The sequence below is a fragment of the Balaenoptera musculus genome, chromosome 13, assembly GCF_009873245.2.
Source record: "Balaenoptera musculus isolate JJ_BM4_2016_0621 chromosome 13, mBalMus1.pri.v3, whole genome shotgun sequence".
Taxonomy (NCBI): domain Eukaryota; kingdom Metazoa; phylum Chordata; class Mammalia; order Artiodactyla; family Balaenopteridae; genus Balaenoptera; species Balaenoptera musculus.
The window spans coordinates 51,803,725-51,823,619 of NC_045797.1; the positions used below are offsets into that span (position 1 = coordinate 51,803,725).

A 19,895-nucleotide genomic window follows, 5' to 3' on the forward strand; every position below is an offset into this window, starting at 1 on the left:
AGTCTGGCCTGCAAGCTTGGTGTTGCCTTTTACCAGCTGTGTGGTCTGAACAAGTCACTTAACCTCTCTGAACCTGCAAAGGAGGCAACCACGACCTGCTTCCTTTACTCAGAGCAGGTGAGAAGCCTCACGGAGCACCACGTGCAACGTGCTTCACACCCTGTAAAAGCGCCACTCAATGACAAGAGTGTCATTATTAAACCCCAGAGTCTTCCCTGAGTCTGGGAAGGGCTGGCGAGTGTGGGCATCAGGAGAGAGGCGGCTGGGCCTCTACTCCCACCAGTCACTTGAAAAGAAACAGCAACAATAATAGAGGCCCCTTCCCCCATGTTCTGTTCTTTCTATTAAAATCAACAAGCAACACAGCACCAGATTAATATCTCTCTAATTACTAAGTCGTCAGTTACTGGGTGAAAAACTCCATAATTTAGTTCTCATCCCTACTCCACACGTTGACACTGACAGCAGGGATCCGAGGTACCATAGGAAGACACATTTGGGACACCCCGTGCCTGTGCTCCCCATGCTGTTCCTCTCCACCCAGAATATCCGTTCTCCGTGCCCCTCTGCCTGCGTGATCTCATTTAGCCCAACGGTTCCCAAGCTTTCACTTGCTGGGACAGAGAAGAGAGATATGCGTTCAGCACACAGTGGGTGGGGTAGAGGGGCCATGGGCTAAGTGACTGAGGTTAGGCGGCTCAAGCTGGAAGGGACAACCTGAGCCCAGGGCTGTCCATCCCAGGCCCCACCCAGCCGCCTTGAGGCTAAGAAAAATCCCTTACCTGGGAGCTGGGAAGCTCTGATTTGATTTTATAATCCCCATTTTACAGATGAGGAAACTGAGGTTTTGAGAGGTCAAGCCCCTTGCTGGAAAGTAGACCCTGGCAGTCCAATGTGGGGACCCACAGTGGTAACCAGTCTATTGTGCTGCCTCCCATCTCTTCCTGCAAGCCTACAGCCTTCCAGAGCTTATCCCTACTACCTCTTCTCAACTGGGATGGTGTACCACTCACTTTCACATGAGGAGTGTTCCCCGTTGCTTTCTGCCATCTGATTCCCCCTTTCTTCTCCCACAGGAGGTTGCAACACAGAGGAGGCACTGAATCAACACCAGCTGAACTGAACTGGGGTAGAGCCCCCAAAGCCGGCCGGGACCATCACCCCTGACTGAGCGTGAGGCCATCTGGGACAACTACACATCATCTCTAACTAACCCTGACGGCAACCCTGCAAGGTGGCCATCATCTCCCCCATCCACAGGGAGGGAAGAAGTTGGCTGCCTGATGGTCTCACAGCTACAGAGAGGAGCAGGATTCAAAAATGTTCCAGAGACTCCAGAACCCACACTGTCACTGCCAAGCTGCCTCCTCCTCAGGGCATCTGAGAGTGAGAGGTCTCAGGAAAGACGCGGGGGCCTGCACCTGAGAGACAGCACTGGGGGACGGGGCCACTGGGGACCACTGAAAGCCCCCAGGTTTTGGGTCGGGGGATAGCACCTGGCCTGCTGCTCACCTCCATGCCTGTCACTCCTTTGAAACGTAGAGACTTCTACTAAATTAACAAAGCTTTTTTCCAAGAAAGGGGTTGTGCCAGAAGCTCTTATTTAACAGCAATAACCCTAGTCTGTGGCTAACCTTTTAGCAGAAATGAGTTGACAGCCAAATGCAAATCAACTCAATTTAAGAAACAGTCATTGTAGACCTACCACGCACCAGGCACTGGGCTACGTGCTGGAAACACGGTGGAGAAAAAGAGACACGGTCACCTGTCCTCATGGAGCTTAGAGAGAATCGAGCCAATCCAGCAGGCAGTGGATCTGGAAGAACTGAACTCGGACAGCTGGGTGGCCAGGAAGGGCTCCGACGACCTGCCATGGCCATCCTGCCGCCCCACGCAGCCTCCCTGGCTGGGTCTCCCCTCTCTTCCTCGTGCAAAGCAGCTGCCTGCCAGAAACTAAAAGAGGAACAGCAAACTGCTGAGGGCAAGGAAAGCCGCTCCTTGACCCAAACACACCAAATTAGGGCAAAACCAAGCCCTCTGAGTGAAAGGAAATTCAGCTGAGGCGCCTGAATTTTAAAGACATGTGTGGTCTTGGGCTTAGTTTCTTTGTAACAGCCTCTCTTTCCTCCTCCTTGCATATTGCTATTCTGTACCTGAGGCCTCTTGGTAGTACCAGCTGCTGCCAACACGTGTCATTGCTAGAAACCGACAGCCCCATGGAGAACGGCTTTGTTTTTGTTTTGTTTTAATACCATTAGGGCTCATCTCTTGAAACCCCAAATTCCACAACAAAACCACAAACACCCAGTTCTCCATAAGGCCTCTAACCCATGAGCTTTAAAGCAATGCTTCCCACCTTTTTCACATCCTGGCACACATAAAAATGACCATATATGCTCAGCCCCCTGGAAACTACACACTGCCCACCCCCCACTCCCGAGCTGAGCGGATGGCATCTGGGCGCACCTATAACACCATTCCTGATACACCTGCTGGTAAGCTTTGGTTCCCAGAGCGTAAATGTCACCAAACCTCAAGAGAATCATGAGAGAAGTGAAGCCGGATGGATCAGAGGATCACATCCCAAACCCACATCAGAGTGCCAAGAGGGGGGACACAGGGCATTCGGCCACTGCAAAGGCTATGAAGCCAAGAAAGGCCATCCACCTTCCCCACGCGGAGGAGGAAACCAGCATTCCCTATGATGCAGTGCAGACTGGAAATATAAATAGCTTCTAAAAAGGTTAGCAAAATGCACAGATGACAAATCTACAGTAGGTTACTAAGGGAAACCAGGATGCTCAGTGCCAGCATCTCACCTGTTGCAGCTGATGTCTGGAAGGAACCCTGCGGCTCCTCCCAAACTCTGCTCCCGGGGCCCCTCAGGGATGCAGTGTCGGGCTGCAGGGACCTGGAGCCTGGGTGATGTGAGTGGGTACTTCCTGAGCCCTACTGATGCTCCCTGCAGGCCCCTCCAAAGTACGGAAAACCTTTTTCCTAATCACATCTTGGTCTGGTTCTCATAAGCCCACTCACTCTCAATTTCCACACCTGGGAAGAGTCTACCTCGGAAGGTTTTGTGAGGATGCCTGCCTGAAGGTGGGAGGCGTTCTATGAGTGGCAATACCCTGGGCTTACCCCTCCCCCCTCCTGTTAAACTAGGCCCTTGGGTGCTGCAGGACATTCCAGAAGGCAGGGCATTCCCAGGCTGCCTCCCTGGAGATACCCTTCTGGAGGGGAAGTGCTTCCCTGGGCACCCAGAGGGCCTGCAAGGCAGCCACAGCTGCTGGGCTATGTCAAGTAAGAAACAGACCTCGCTTGTCCCTGAACCAACCCCAGGGGACACCTGAGTTAAGGTATTTATAGCTCTCTTATATGCATCCTTGAACTTGTGTGTGTTTAAGTTAACAGATATAGCAACAGCACACCCAAAAGCACACATATGGACTAGTACACACTGAGGCAGTGGCTAAATCTGGAACTCTAGGGAACCCAAACTCACCCCCAACACACCCTCCTGAGTGTGGGTATTCCGGGACCTGGGATAAACTGGGCGTCCGTCCTTCCCTCTTCAGGGTATCAAGTTCTGCCTTCCTGCCAAGGATTAAGAGATCAGCCTGGAGCCCGCACCTCGAGAGCAGTTTGCCAGGCAGCTCCCACTGGCTCGTCTGCCAGAGCCAGAGCTCTTCCCACTTCCCCTGAGCTCCAAACAGTGCAGAGTCAGGAGGGAAAATCTCACCCCTCCAGCACCTCCCTGAGCAGACACTGGGGCTGCTGCAGAGCCGACCCTGAAGCCCTGAAAGCCAGGCAAGAAAACAGAAGCGCTGCAGAGGCCCAGACCGGAAGCCGGACCCCTCCAGCAGGCCACAGGGAGGAGGAAGGAGCGCCTTCAACTTCCACTCTGAAATGCTTGGCAGTAAAATGTCGGGCTGCTCCTGGGCCACCAGGGGCTTGGCCAAGAGAGGGGGGGCTTCCCTTTGGCCTAATGCTAGTGTGTCAGGGGTGTGGAGGGATGTGCCCAGGCAGAGAACGTGATGGGACTCAGAACGTGATGCCCGACACATTCACGTTCACTATATATTCTCTCTCTCTCTGTCACTAGCAGCGGAGGTTAAGGGGGAAGCAGCCTGCTCCGGAAGGCAAGAGATTATCTACTACAGTCATCTCTTGAAGTTCCCTAGTATGTTCTTTAATATTTAAATTGGGCCATTGTTACCTATGGCTTTGAACTCAACTGGGGTCAAAGAGGGGACCCAAGAGTAAGCACACAGACTAGGAGTTCCAACCCAAGGGAGATGTGCTGTTGTTCAAATACAGTGAAAGCCCAAGTGCATGAGTGAACTTTTTAAAGTGCTGTGAGCTTCTCCCTCATTCCATCTTACCTCCCAAAGTAGAATCGACTGAAACCTACATACCCCACTTGGTTCTCAAGTTCTACGCTGAACTTTTCATTTTTCTGAGAGTTTCTCTTACATCACTGGGGATGCAGGTTCTGATCAAGAAAGGAAACCATCTGACACAACAGGGCATTTAGAGCAGGGAGCACTTGACCATGTCCATGGGTCCAGTGATGGGGACCGTGGCAATTACGAAGTACAAAGCTAGCATCATACCTCCACTAAAAAGGCTCTAGGATCTGGCATCCTAGTAGAATTTCTATCAACTCCAAGTATAATACACTGTCCTCTTCCACGTGTGACCTCTTCCCCCCATAAAACTGCCTACAGCGGAGCACAATAGTTTCTCGTAATATTTATTACACATCTACTATTATGAATGAAGAACAGTGTCAGCTGTTTTTATATACATTAAACAATTTAAGCCGACCTATAACACTGCAGTGCAGATTCTAATTAACCACATTTTTACTAGATCACAGAGAAGGTTAATAATATAGCTAGAATCACAGGACCAGTACAGCAAGGTGGAGACCTGGGCCCAAGCTTATTTGGTTCCAAAGCGCATGGGCTTTCCTCTGCTGCCCATCAGACTTGAAAATTTCTCTCTATATGTATATGCATGTGAATGTGCTTCTTTATCATTATTATTATTGTAAGATTAATCGGATACCAATTCATAGAGGCACGAGGTCTTAATGACCAAGTACAACACAGGAATCTCCTACATATCACACATTGCATCTAGTTCAGACACTTCCACCTATGCTGTCCTCAGACATGGCAGATCTCTATCTTAAATTTATTCTTTTGCACCCCCCTGGTGCTTAGCGCAGTGCTAGGTACAAAGTGGGCACTCATTTAATCTCATTGATGATTACGTTGCTAAGATTGCTTATTAGTCATAAACACTTGGATGCTGAAAGGTGAATTATTGCTAAGAAAAGTCTTAGATGCTGGGAGAAACACCAAGGGGGCCTAACACACCTCTTGGCCAATAGAGTAGGTGATCCACCATTGGGTAAAAACAGTAATATCTGACTCTCACTAATAGGTTGATCCCACTTGGAAGATAGCTTACAATCTCCACTGAAAACAGCACTTGACTCTTTGGACCTGGGTTTTCTCCTCTACAGGGGTGGCATACAACCCTCACTCAGAGAATGACTGTGAAAATTCCAAGGACCTTGTCTACAGAGACACAAGCAACCCAATCAACCCAGGTGGCACCTCAGCACCTCCCATGACTTCCTCTGTATATAACTGCCTCAAACTATGGCAGATTCAGACCCATGTCCTAGTCCCAGCAACAACCCTCCGTAGCTGTGACTTTAGATCAGCAACCTAGCTTCTCTGAGCCTAGTTTCCTCAACTGCAAAGATGGAGAATCACCTATCTCATGGGGTTGTTTAGTGGAGAAAATAAAATAATATTTGCATGTGGCTGCCCCAGGCCTGATATGTAGAAGGAAGTCAGTAGATATTAGCCAGATTTGAATGTGCACAGAACAGCTCTGACATACACACGTCCTGTTGAATAGGGCTCGTGGTCAAAAGATGGCCACGGTGACAAGTAACAAAGAAAAAGGAAGAGGCAGTAGTGAGAGAAGTTAAAATTAGAGACGATTCTTAACCTCTCTCCTTTCAAACAACAATTTCAACCTGCTGTTTACCAGCTGTACTGCTTAAAAGTTGGTCTTATTTGATTGAATGGGTTCTGCCTCTTGCCCTCCATACTGTCTGGTAATGATAGAAGGAGTTAACTACAAGGCAGGTAATGAAAAGGGGCCCTGGAAAGCTAAGAACTCGTTGTACTAACCTGGTTCAGTTTGGTGAAAGTGGGCGGCCTCAGGCACCTGGTGCCTAGCGCTCTGCCAGTGGTTTCTCTATTCTCTGAGGCTCCTCTAACTTCACAGTATAGAAACCAGAGGCCACATCGAGGTGTCCCCCAACAAGACATTTTTCGGAATCTAACCTGGTACTACAATTCTGAAATCCAAATCTACAAGGGCTACAAAGAAAAGCTCCTCTTTATTGACCTAATGTGTGCCTAGTGTGTGCCAGACTCAGTGCTAAGCATCCAGCATATAATATATGCCGAGGGGAATGGTCTGAATTTTTTAAACCCCGTCTTACAGATAAGGAAACTGTACTACTGGACATCCCCTAAAGACACTCTCCAAGGCCCTCAGCCGCTCATATGTTCTCAAGGACTCAAGTCTGGATGACACGTGGAAACTTCCGCCCAAATTTTCAGGTCTAATCACAGGGCTGGATTTTGCAAAACTTCATCAAACAAATCATCTTAGGCCCACAGCAAAAGTGGGCTTGGGAAGAGGGTGGAGCTGGGACAGAGAAAGAGAGGAGACCTTAATCCTTCAGAAACCACCTCTAATTTGCAAATAATGGTCGGAGGGTGCATTTTCTTTCTGCACAATAATCTCTACCAAAGAAAACCCAGACAAAGTCACCTGGCCTTCCTAGGGAACAACAAAAAAAAGCTCTTCCTCCAAGATTCACACTGAACTCCTAACCCCTCCTTCCCCTCCCTGCCCCTGGGAGTGGCTGGATGGTTGTTGTTTCTTTTCTTTTTTCCCTGTGGTCCTCTGGTAATACCACAAATTACGTTTTCAGGGACTGGAGTCCCAGAGTGCAATGATGTTGTAATAAACATAACCAGGACCAAATGCCTTCCCATCATATTAGATGATGCCATTTCCCACCAATCAGGCTCCTCGGGCAGGCAGACCACTCACCAATGAGGGACCAGACAAAGGCTGTGAGGGGAGACCTGGTCATCGGCAACTAAAAATAAGAGCGCTTCAGGATTGGCCACTGCCACTTTGCAACAGGAGTTGGGACCCACACACCAGGCACCAGACAGAAGGCACACACAGGCAGAAACTTTCAGCCCAGGGGTTCACATGGGGTAGGCTGGTCTGGGTTTGTTGCTGAGGTTTTTTTTTTTTCCTTTTCCTAATGTGACTTGAAAAAAGAAATACTTGATCCAGAGGGACCCTTGCAGACACACCCTCCCTCCTAGACACGTCAGTTTCCAAAGGCCCTTCATAGACACCCTGAATTGGGGAAAGGGCGGGGGGTGCGGCCAGGGGCCAAGACACTCACCTGTCCGGCTGTGTCATAGAGTCCCAGGAGGTACTGCTTGCCCCCTACGGTGACGCTGACTGCAAGGGCAGAGAAGTGGGGGCGGGGAGAGAAGCTCACAATCATCTAGGCTCTGGGGCAGTTTCGTTCCCCACCAGGACCCTTCCCTCCTAACCCAGCTGGAGGCAAGCGGGAGCTCCCAGGAAGATGCCACCCGTTTTCCCTTGTGCCCGGCTCACTGTGAAGTGGCGTGAGGCCGGGGCGATGTGGCCCCCAGCTGCCCACTCCTTTCTCCCAAGTCCCGTAGCCACGTTTCCCCCTCGGGGATTGGGGCAATAGGGTAGGCGGCTGTAGGAAGGTCAAGGAGGTCGGCCCCGGGCGCCGAGGGGGATGGGAAATGCGGGGCGCCAGGACGGGGCACCGGAGTTGGGGGTGGGAAGAGGGCTGAGTCCGGCAGGCTAGGGGCTGCCAGAGGGAAAGCCTGGGGGTGGGGCCGGGCGCCCGGCGGAGGGCGCGGCGGGGGAGGGGGTGGGGAGCGCGCGCAGGGGAGGCGGTGAGGGGGCTCAGCCAAAGTTGCTCCAAAGTTCCCGGCCCGGGGAGCGGCCCCTTAGTCAGCACTTCCGAGGCTTACCTGCGTAGTGGTCGAAGACGGTGGGCACGTACTCCTCCGGGAAGGCGTCGTTGGCATAGCTCATGAGTAGGCACGTCTTGCCCACCGCCCCGTCGCCGACCACCACGCACTTGAGCATCAGCGCGCCGGGCCCGTGAGCCATGCTGCGGCCGGCCGGCCTCCGGGCATGGTCCCCCCGGAGCCCCCGCCCCGGCCCCGGGCTCAGCCCCAGCCCGCCTGGGGGGTCCGCCGCCGCCGCCGCTCAGTGCAGCAGGGCCGACCCCCCGGCCCCATGCAGCGGCTCCCCCCGCCCGAGGGGAGGGGGCGGCGGGCCCGGGGCGCTGCCGCCGCCTCGGTCGCTGCCCGGATCCCCGCCCGGGCCCCGGTCGCCGCGCCCGCCCGCTGCCCCAGCCGCTCGGCGCCCGCGCCCTCTCCCCGGCCCGGCCTCCCCAAGAGGATCCGCTGGATCATAAGACTGGCCAGCCCCGGGGGAGACAGCAACTTTGGGGAGGGCGGCGGAGGGGAGGGGCCAGGCGGCTCTCCCCGCCCAGCGCCGGCCCGGGCCCCCTCCCCGCTCGGCCCCGGAGGAGGGCGGGCCCAGGCGACTCCCCGGATTGCGGGCTGCCGGCTCTGCGCCCCCGCCCGCCCGCCTGCCGGCTCCCGCGCCCCACGCCCCGCCCGCGGCCGCCACTCGGCCCTGCCGGCTCACCCTAGCTTGACTCCCCGCGAGGGCTGTGGGGAGGGGGCGAGGAGGAGGAGCCGAGGAGGAGCGACGGGGAGGAAGGTGAGACTGGGGGAGGGGGCCGAGCGACCAGCGCTCGCGAGGAGCCGAGGGCTCCTCGCGAAAGTGCGCGCAGCGCCCAGAAGCGTCCACAGGCTCCGATGCTGGGAGAAGACGTGGAGGCCTCTTGGGGAACCGCGACGACTCTTATGACGCAATAGTCATGAAAAATTATTCACGTATATTTAAACTCCACCCGGAAGGCAGTATCCATTCTGTCGGCCTCTAAGTGCACAACAGAACTAGAAATCGGGAAGGAAGAAAGGGCAAGAGAGTTAAAAAAAAATTTTTTTTTAAGGCGCACGGGGTGATGGGGGAGGGGTGGCGGTGGTCCCTGAGCTGGAAAGTAGGGACTCCTGGCTTACTGCTCCGTCCCGCCTCCCACCATCCCCACCACCCCATGCTGTTCACGGCAGAGCTTGAGTCATTTACTACGAAACTGGTGTCTAAGGGAGTTACAGCATCTTGAACCACTGACGCACTCCTGCACCAGCCAAAAAAAGGAGACTCTGCGACTCTGGATGCGGCGGGTGTACCTGTGCTCCCCCTAGAGGCGACATTCTCTGAGGCCCCTTTACAGTCCCAGTGTCCCTCGAAGGTGTTAGGTTGTGATCCCTGAGGAGTGATACACTCTAGAGCTCTGAGACGTGGCCTGTTATCCAGGCAACAACCCCTGCCCTCCTGCCTGGGCGATGCTTGGAAACGCCCGTCAGGCCAGGTCTCGTTCACTCGCCAACAGTGCTGGTTCTAACTTTAGGCCCTGGGGGGGGGGGCAGAGGATACTCTGCACGTTGACACCACACCCTCCCTCCCCTTGCTGACAGGAGATAAATCGCTTCCTTTCGTCAATTCACAGGATCAGAAAATGCTGTCTTGAGAGGCACCGCAGAGGTCAACTGGACCACCTCCCTTAGATCTCCCTGAGGTTGCAGGTAAGCAAATTGAGACGCAGAGAGGTGAAGTGGTTATCTCAAAGGCTTCCAGCTAATTCCAGCATTCAAGGACTTGGAACACACTTTGGGAAATGCTCAGTTAATGTCCTCACGCCACACTTCCCAGGCCTCAACTCTCAAACCCCAAATCTGATTTCCACTGTCCTGCAAGACTTCCTGGATTCTTGGAAGTTCCTTGTGGAGTCCCACTGGACGTCTCACCAGACCCCTCCATTTGTGTCTGAGTGTGGGTATTTACATTGCCAGCTGCTTTAGGTTATGCAGTGAATCTGGAAGATATTTTTTATGTACTGAATGACAGGTTAAGGAAGGCAGTTCAGTGCCTTGAAGTCAGATCTTGGTTCAAGACTAGTCTCTGCCACTTCCTTCTAGAGGGGAAGAAAGGAGGACTTGCCCCCTTTGCCTACAGGACTGCTTCTTCAGACAGCATTTGCTGGGACTGGAATTCTGAAAGGAGGGTCTATCAGGAGAGGTTAAGGAGCTACCGGATGCACTCAGCCTAGAGAGGGCATTTGGTTCTGGCTCTGACAGTACTTAGCAGTGTGACCTTGAGCATGCCACTTCTGTTCTCGGGACCTCAGCTTTCTCATCTATAAATGTGAGCTCATCCATAAGGGTGAGATCAGGGCTCACCTTTGAGAATGCTAGGGCTCTTCACAATGTGTCCTGAGAGATCCTGGTAAAAGCTTTGGGCCAGGGGAGAAGCAGTTGCTAGAGACATGGGGATGGCCTTTTTGAGGGATAATGAGGTCTGTCCCAGGACTGGAGGATGGAGGCTTCCCCCACTGAGGACTCCAGCCTCTCAGTTCTCATGCTGCTTTTCAGTGAGGCAGATATTTACCTGGGATCCAGAGAGCTGGAGGATTAGCTCTAGAACCTTGAAAAATGGAAGGGACTCCAGGTTCTGGATGCTTTGGGAGAAGCTCTGGGAATATCAGAACACTCCAAGTGCGGAACTGATGTCAGATGAATCATGCAGTGGTGACTTCATTGATGATGGTGACCTCATCCCTTTGGCACATAGAAAAGCCAAGACTGACTGCCAGGAGTACTTTGAGCTCTGGACTGATTCCACTAGTTGAATGTAGAGTAGGAGGGAGACTGGAGAATTATCCTGGATGCCCAGGTCAGCCCAATGATGGGTTAGCTGGAAGGACCAAACAGATCTCAACAAATAATTACTATATAATGTGGTCAGTGCTGTGGCAGAGGATAAAGAACAGTCTTCGGGAAGTGCAGGGAGGCTGTTAGTACCTAGCTCTACATGTGCTGAGGAAGGATTTGCAGAAGGGTGTCATTGGCTTGGGGTTTAAGAGGCCAATAGGAGTAAGATAAGAATGCCTGGGAAAGACAGCCCTGCCCCCCAGCAAGAAGGAACAGCACACAACTTCTTGGGAATGGTGAGCCATGTAGGTGGACAGAGCGCAGGATTAGTGGTGCAGGGGAACTGATTTGTATGTAATTGAGAACTGTGTGATGCTGCCAGGCCATGGGCCTCTGGAAGCCACGTTAAGGGCATGCAGGGCCCCACCCGGGCATGCAGGGCTCCACCAGAACCTTGAAGAATGGAAGGGACTCACAGGATATTCGTGAGTTCCTATTTCTGGTTATCCCTGGGACCCTGTTGTACTACTGGTCTTCAGTTAGTCACTTGATTTAACAAGTCCCCCCTCCCTTTTTGCCTAGTGGGTGTGGGTTGGTTTTCTGTCACTGGTAACCAAAGGAATCTTTGCTATGTTAGTATTATCACTACAGTTGAGATAGATGATGTGCAGAGAAATTCAGAAATTTGCCCAAAGTCTTGTAGCTGGTAAGTGGCATAGCTAGCTTTCAAAATGATCAGTCTTCTGAGCTCATGCTACTTCCCATGTTCCACATGAAGGAGGCATTAAAAGTTTTTCAGTAGGAAATCAAAGTTTAGAGCTGTCTTTTGAGAAGATCATTCTGGGAGTGGTGTTAGAACATGGATTTAGAGGGGACGAGAGTGAAGGCAGAGAAAGTGAGAGAGGTCACGAAGGTCTGAACCAGGCATGGCTGTGAAAATGAAGAGGAGGCCATGAGTAGCAGGATATTTTAATTAATTAATTTTTCGCTGCATTGGGTCTTTGTTGCTGTGCGTGGGCTTTCTCTAGTTGTGGTGAGTGGGAGCTACTCTTCGTTGTGGTGTGCAGGCTTCTCATTGCAGTGGCTTCTTTTGTTGTGGAGCATGGGCTCTAGGCACGTGGGCTTCAGTAGTTGTGGCACGTGGGCTTCAGTAGTTGTGGCACGTGGGCTCAGTAGTTGTGGCTCACAGGCTGTAGAGCGCAGGCTCAGTAGTTGTGGCACACAGGCTTAGTTGCTCCGTGGCATGTGAGATCTTCCCGGACCAGGGCTCGAACCCGTGTCCCCTGCACTGGCAGGTGGATTCTTAACCACTGCACCACCAGGGAAGTCCCTAGCAGGATATTTAGATGACCAAGTCCACAGGTCTTGGTAACACAGCATGGGGAAGGGCTGGGATAACTCTGAGGTGTTATCCATTGACGTATGATTCCATTGATGTATTCCTTCTCTCTATTCCTTTGTAATCTCCTCTGTTTTTATCCTCCTTATTTTAGTTTTCTTCCTTACTTTTTTTTTTAAAAATTATTTATTTATTTATTTATTTATTTATTTATTTATTATTTTTGGCTGTGTTGGGTCTCTGTTTCTGTGCGAGGGCTCTCCCTAGTTGCAGAGAGCGGGCGCCACTCCTCATTGCGGTGCGCGGGCCTCTCACTGTCGTGGCCTCTCTTGTTGCGGAGCACAGGCTCCAGACGCGCAGGCTCAGTAGTTGTGGCTCACGGGTCTAGTTGCTCCGCGGCATGTGGGATCCTCCCAGACCAGGGCTCGAACCCGTGTCCCCTGCGTTGGCAGGCAGATTCTCAACCACTGTGCCGCCAGGGAAGCCCTTCTTCCTTATTTTTAAAAACTTTCCCATCTCCTCTTGGTGCCTAACTATGAGACCAACTGCCTCAATCAAGCTGAGAGTAGATCTCCAGAAGGACATTAAGTGTCTGTCATTTTGTTTGTGTTCCCTCACATTTACCCCCAAAATGGAAAACTGGATTCCAGTGGATCATTTGGTGTCATGATGCTTTGGGTTGCAAGTAGTAGGAAAGTCAACCCAAACTGGCTTCAACAGCAAAGGGAGTATATGGACTTCTTTGACTGAAGCATACAGAAGTAGCTCAAGGTTTGGGCATGGCTTGATCAAAACTCTGGTTCTATTTTTTTCTGTACTTCTCTCAGTTTTTCTCTACTCTTTGGGCCAACTTCCTACTTAGGTTGCTTTCTCTCTTGAAAACAAAATGGTTGTGCCAGGTCCAGGCATTACCACCTGTACACCACACTGCCCAGGAGGAGAAAGAGCTTCTCTTGACTCACTGATTACACATAAGTCTTGGACTTCCTCTGATCAGATTAGCTGAGTTCATCATGGTGGCCAGCAGAATGTCAGATGCTCGTTGCCTTAGGCCTGGGCTACTGGCCATCCCTGAAACCATCACTGTGACAAGGGATTGGGACTATCCTGATTAGGCCTATCAGGGCCCACCCCAAGGCCAGGATTTTAATCCCACTTAGATTCTGTGGTTCCTGCACAGCGGGCGGTAGGCATGGGGGGAATATATGCTGGGGAGGCAACCAGCAATATCTATTACATCTGGATTGTTGCCCACCAGTCAAAGTTTCTAGGCCTCCCCAAGCTATACTAGAAATAAAGAACTTTAGGAAAAGCAGATTTCAAGGGAAGAAGGAAGTGAGAAGGATCTAAGTCAAATCTATGATTTGTTTCAAATTTCAGTCAGTTGGTTTGTCAGTACATGAATCCATGCTTGGTGTGAATCCCTAATTCTTGGCTGATAGTAGGTACACTTTCCCCCCTTGAAATTTCCTTCTTAGAGTTACTGGTAAGGAGGTAAAGTGGTTATCATCCTTTTACCCCGTCCCCTCTGCTCTTCAGTTAAGCTTCTTTTCTCTTTTCAGACTGCAGACTCTTCATTCCCCAGGGCTTTCTTGCTTCCCAGACTCCACCTGTCCCACCTTCATAGCATCATGCTATGTGCCATGCCTATTCCTCTTTTCCTTCCCGCCACTAAAACCTCCCATCTGCATCCTTTTCTCTTAGGGCTCAGATGTAATATACTTTGCACAATTTTTTAGCTAAGATACTAATGGCTTAAACACTGCAGCAATTTCTTAAAGGTCAATGGTTCCTAATGATCAGAATGATAAAAAAATCCAATAAATCTGGCTCACTTGTTTTTCATTTCTAGTTATGTTTCTAGAATGCATCTAGATCTCTTTTTTCCAGTTCATTACATACCAGGAACTCAGAAGTAAACACCAGCCTCTGAGAATTTGGGCTCAAGCATCTTTAATAATGTTTTCCGATCTTCATTTCTAACTATCTTTTGCTGCAGCCTAGGTCAGGAGACCAGTCATTATAACTGATGGCATTGCCACCATTGCTGAATCATGAAAAGGACGCTTCTTTAGAGGTTGCTGGTGCAGAATACTCATATGATCTGGGAGTGACCACCTCTTAAAAGGTCCAAAGGAGGCTGGATCATAGATCCCTCTTCCAGAAATGAAATTAATGATTTTATTCCAGGCTTCAGTACTAAGAGTGCCAGAAAACTATCCAAGACTCATTTATGATTGTTCTTGCATAGTGGATGTTGTGGTCACTGAGTATTATAAGCACATTTTGAATTTGGGAAATCTTCCACTTTGTAAGTCGTGGTAGGAAGAAAAGATCACCCCTTATGGAAGCCGAAAGTTACAGACTCCTGCTTTCATTGTCAGACTCAAGAGCTGAAGTGACTAGAGTTAAATACAGGGCACACTTTCTGGAGGTTGCAGCTTTAGTGTTGGGTACACAACTCAGTACTAAACACAGGAAGTGGTACATAAGGTGGGTGGTGGTGTTGGTTGTGGTGTAACTGAGTTCCTGGTGCAGAAGTGACTGCTGTACACACTGACTATCTAGAATTTGGTGGCAGCAATGATACCAGAAGTATTTTTCTCATCAGAGCAGGTCCTGAGGTGTGTGTTGGGCGTGGTTCCTGTGAAGACAGTCTTGAGCAGCTTTTCTAGCCTGCCCACTATCTTGTGTGCTATGCATGATCCTTGGAGGTTCCTTTTCTGTTCAGTTAGCCACTGATAGCTTCTGTTCCTTGCACCGCAGCCTCTTGAGAAGAGGTTGGAGGAATGGATCACTATGTTGAATGTGCTTCATGCAGTGGGAGCAGAGATTCCCACTTCTACCAGACCTACATCTGTCTTAGTCCATTCGGGTTGCTATAACAAAATGCCACACACTGGGTAGCTAATAAACAACAGAAACTTATTTTTCATAGTTCTGGGGGATGGAAATCCAGGATCAGGGTACCAGCATGGTTGGGGAGGGCCCTCTTCTGGGTTGCAGACATGGCAGAAGGGGCAAAGGGACTCTGTTGGGCCTCTTTTATAAGGGCGCTAATCCCACTCATGAGGGCTCTACCCTCATGACCTACTCACCTCTCGAAGGCCCCTACTAAGACCATTACTTTGGGTATTAGGTTCCAACATATGAATTTTGCAGGGACATGTTCAACCTATATACCTTCCTAATGTAAGCAATTCAAAACGTGCACAAAATATATGAAATCACTGTTTTCAGATATTGAACATAGCACAGGACTGTGATTCCTGAAAGAAAGGAACAAATGAGGCAAGCTCTACTATTACCCTTTCTGCTGGAAGTACTTTCTGAATTGCAGCACAGTAAGGGGGAACCAAAGTTGACCATGGTGGTCTTGCTGAGTCGAAGAGACAGCTGAGGAGATAGCTGAGGAGACTTTTCAAGGCTGAGTACCAGAGAGGAGGGAGTGTCCTCTTGAGTCTGTTTTTGATACTAAGTTGCTCACGCATAGAGTGAAACTCCACCATCGTAGGCAAAGAACTGCCAGGGAACATGAGCTGATTGGTTCCCAGGGCTCACACAGGGCTGGGGGATGTTTGAGTTTCAACCAGCCAATGTGAAGAGACCTATTGAGTGTCCAGAGAAATCAGTAGAAACTCCAGAAGGGTTATGCGTTAGTATAAGGGCTAAATTAGCCCTAAAGTAAAAGCAATTCTAGACCCCCAAGCCTCGTATAGAACGAGTTTATCCACTATTATGGTAACTGCTGAGCAAAACAAATTTCATCATTTTTTTAAGGACAACAACAAAATAAAGACATTAAACAACATAAATTTCAGAAGGTCAAGAATCACTAGATATGTAAAGAATAGAGAACTGTAACCAGAAAAATCAGTCAATAGAAGCAAACCCAGAAATGACAGAGGTAATGGAATTAGCAGGCAAACACTTAAAAAGGAATTAGAAATAAACCCAAAGATTTAAAGGAAAATGTGAACATGGGGAGGAAGGAAATGGAAGATATAAAAAGGAACCAAGGGCTTCCCTGGTGGTGCAGTGGTTAAGAATCTGCCTGCCAATGCAGGGGACACAAGAGAAGCCACCACAATGAGAAGCCCGCACAACCCAACGAAGTGTAGCCCTCGCTCGCCACAACTAGAGAAAGCCCGTACGCAGCAACGTAGACCCAATGCAGCCAAAAATAAATAAATTTAAAAAAAAGGAACCAAATCGAACTTCTAGAGTTTAAGAATACAATACGTGAAATGAAAAATTCACTGACTGAGCTTAACAGCTGACTGGACACTGTAGAAGAAAGTACCTGTGACATTGAAGACATAGCAATATCCAAACTAAAGAAAAAAAGACTAATGGAATAAAACAAAACAAAAAACACCATAGCTGTATCCTAAACTCCGCATTCCTGAGACCTTCAGTTAAAGATAGGAATTTCCAGCAGATGTCATTGGGGCAGGACTAACTGTCATCCCCTTTACAATGATAGTGAAATAATTTTTAAAAAATTAATTAATTAATTTTTATTTTTGGCTGCGTTGGGTCTTCATTGCTGTGTGTGGGCTTCTCATTAGGGTGGTTTCTCTTGTTGCGGAGCACAGGCTCTAGGCGCCATTGTGGTATGCGGGCTCAGTAGTTGTGGCACGCGGGCTCAGTAGTTGTGGCTCATGGACTCTAGGGCACAGGCTCAGTACGTTACTCAGTTCAGTAACGATGGTTGTTTTCTAAGGAGGGTGGATTCACTTGAAGTCAGTGTTTTCCAGATGTTTTGTACGGCAAATCACAGTAACCCATACATTTTCATTGTGAACCAGAATACGTATGTACGTATATATCATATATTTAACAAAAGTTTGACAGAACAACACTTAAACTTACTACCTGTAATGAACTCTGGGTTTTCTATTCCATTTGGTTTCACGGCCCACACTTTGAAAAACCCTGCTCTAGGGGCTCTGCTGAGTGGCTACCTGGCTGGCAGCTGGAGTTGAGTGCTCAGGACCACAAAGTTGTAAGAACTCCTACAACTAAACAACAAAAACAACCTGATTTTTAAAATGGGCAAAAGGCCTGAATAGACATTTCTCCAAAGAAAATATGTAAATGCCCAATAAGCATATGAAAAGATGTTCAACATCACTAATCATTAGGAAAATGCAAATCGAAACTATAATGAGTACCACCTCACACCCATTAGGAAAGCTGTTATCAAGAAACCAGAAAATAACAAAAATTGGTGAGGATGTGAAGAAATTGGAACCCTTGTTGCATTGCTGGTGAGATTATAAAATGGTGCAGCCACTGGGGAAAATGGTATGGCAGTTTCCTCAAAAAAGTAAACAGCATTGCCATATGATCCAGCAATTCCACTTCTAGGTAAGTACCCCAAAGAATTGAAAGCAGAGACTTGAACAGATATTTGTACACCCACATTCAGAGGAATGTTATTCACAATAGCCGAAAGGTGGAAGCAACCCAAATGTCCATTGATGACTGAACAAAATGTGATATGTACATACAATGGAATGTTATTCAGCCTTATAAAGGAAGGAAATTCTGACAAGTGCCATGACATGGATGAATCTTGAAGACATTATGCCAAGCGAAATAAGTCAGTCACAAAGGACAAATATTAAATGATTCCACCTATATGAGGTTCGTAGAATTATCAAATTCATAGACACAAAGTAGCATGGTGGTTGCCAGGGACTAGGGGGAGGAGGGAATGGGGGTTAGTGTTTGATGGGTACAGAGTTCTGGAGATGTCCATTGCACAACAATGTGAATATATTTAATGACACTGAACATAGTGGTTAAACTGATAAAAAACTTACGTATATTTTATCACAATAAGACAAAGAAAAAAGATAAATGGATTTTACTTTTCAAATGGGATTTCCGGCTTCTCTAAAATATCAGATCTTGTGCCCCTCAAGTCCCCATTTCCAAAAGGCAGCAGAAGCCTGGGCCCTTTAGGCAGGGATGAAACAGAAGGGCCTTTTTTTTGCATGTGGGGGGAACCACCACTGAAAACCTTTAGCTATGCATTTTGTGGCAAATTGCTCTTGGGGGGAACTTGACTCCTTTGAAGTAACCTTCCTGCAGATGTTTGAAAAGGAGAAATCAAGTTGTGAATTCTTTTTTTTATATATATAAATTTGTTTATTTTATTTATTTTTTTTGGCTGCGTTGGGTCTTCGTTGCTGCGTGCGGCCTTTCTCTAATTGTGGCGAGCGGGGGCTACTCTTCATTGCAGTGCGCGGGCTTCTCATTGCAGTGGCCTCTTGTTGCGGAGCACAGGCTCTAGGCGCGCGGGCTTCAGTAGTTGTGGCACGTGGGCTCAGTAATTGTGGCTCGCGGGCTCTAGAGCACAAGCTCAGTAGCTGTGGCGCACGGGCTTAGTTGCTCCGCGGCATGTGAGATCTTCCTGGACCAAGGATCAAACCCGTGTCCCCTGCCCTGGCAGGTGGATTCTTAACCACTGTGCCACCAGGGAAGCCCTAAGTTGTGAATTCTTAATGTAAATTATTTGGGGAGAAATGTTTCTGACCCTGCCTGGCTCTAGTGGGCATTAGCTTTCTCCAACCCCAACCAAAGCCTGCTTTGCCACTGGGATGGAGTTCTTAGATTAAAACTGTATGTGGCCCCTTAGTTATCAGCAATTGAAGCAGAGATAAAGCTTTGTGGACACTTCTCTGATTTCCGCTCTGGGTGTCTCCTTTTACTTTCAGACCACGTGAACTCTCTGGCTGCTGCTTTCTCTCCCCCCAGCTGGCTCCGGAGGGAGCAGGGTGCATCACACCCGCTTTCCCACATCTTCACGCTGAGCTGAGCTGAGCTGCTCAGCCCTGTGGGTGGAGCTGCAGCAGGTGCTGCCAGGGCCGGTCCCTGAGTCATCAAACCTGCCGGCTCTTGTACCACATCTCCTTCCATCTCGTGTTCATGTCCAAGCCCTCATCCATGCAGTCTCGACCTGGGATTTACTTACAGCCAGGCTCTCCTGCCTCTACCACCACCAGGCTAATCTTTCTAAACCCAGGTATGGCCAAGTTACATCCCTACTGAGAAGCCTTTGATAGGGCTCCTTAGCCTAACGTCCCAGCTCTCAGTCTGACATTTCAAACCTTCCCCAGTTGAACTCCGTCTTTCTAGACATCACTCACTCCCACTGCCACTGCAGGCCTGTCTGCTGCTGCCACACCAATCTGTTCTCTGCACTCAGACCTCCTACACATTCCCAGCACGGTGTCTCTGCCCACAGTGTTCTCCCTGTCTAGACGATCTCACTCTCTCTTCCTGCTTCTCAGAATTGTTTATTCTTCAGTGCCCATCTGTACTTCTCCCTCCCAGCTTGACCCCTTGCTCAGAGGACGACTCCTTCAGCTGAAGCCTGCGGCCACACAGCCTGTGTACTCTCCTGGCTTTTATCCCATCCCATGTTGGGTCAGGTACCTTTCCATATTTCTGAACCAAAGTCCTCTCTGGAAACCCCAAGGCATTGCTTCAAGTCAGGTATCCATCACAGCTTGATCGATTCTTGCCTATTTGGATAAATCCTCCTTCATGAGTACTGTCTACTTGCTAACCTTTTCCAGCTGACCTGCCTCCAG

At 49.4% G+C, this 19,895-nt stretch overlaps 2 protein-coding genes across 13 annotated transcripts in view; one reads left to right on the plus strand and one right to left on the minus strand.

Annotated features, from left to right (window-relative positions):
• Positions 1-8,608, minus strand: part of RHOQ (ras homolog family member Q) — a 38,042-nt gene extending 29,434 nt beyond the window's left edge. The window contains exons 1-2 of the mRNA XM_036872442.1: positions 8,133-8,608; positions 7,523-7,581 (exon numbers count right to left, since the gene is read on the minus strand). Coding sequence (XP_036728337.1) covers positions 7,523-7,581; positions 8,133-8,274 — 201 coding nt within the window. The 5' untranslated portion in view covers positions 8,275-8,608. The remainder of the gene's footprint in view (positions 1-7,522; positions 7,582-8,132) is intronic.
• The window catches only part of ATP6V1E2 (ATPase H+ transporting V1 subunit E2), a 140,749-nt gene continuing 129,129 nt past the window's right edge, over positions 8,276-19,895 (plus strand). For 4 of the 12 annotated variants that reach the window (XM_036872436.1, XM_036872437.1, XM_036872434.1 and 1 more), the window contains exons 1-2: positions 8,760-8,895; positions 9,749-9,824. The gene's annotated coding sequence lies outside the window, so the exon portion shown is untranslated. Of the gene's footprint in view, positions 8,896-9,748; positions 9,825-19,016; positions 19,325-19,635; positions 19,734-19,895 lie in introns of all 12 variants that reach the window. The other 8 variants (XR_005022330.1, XR_005022328.1, XR_005022329.1 and 5 more) reach the window with 5 other exon arrangements.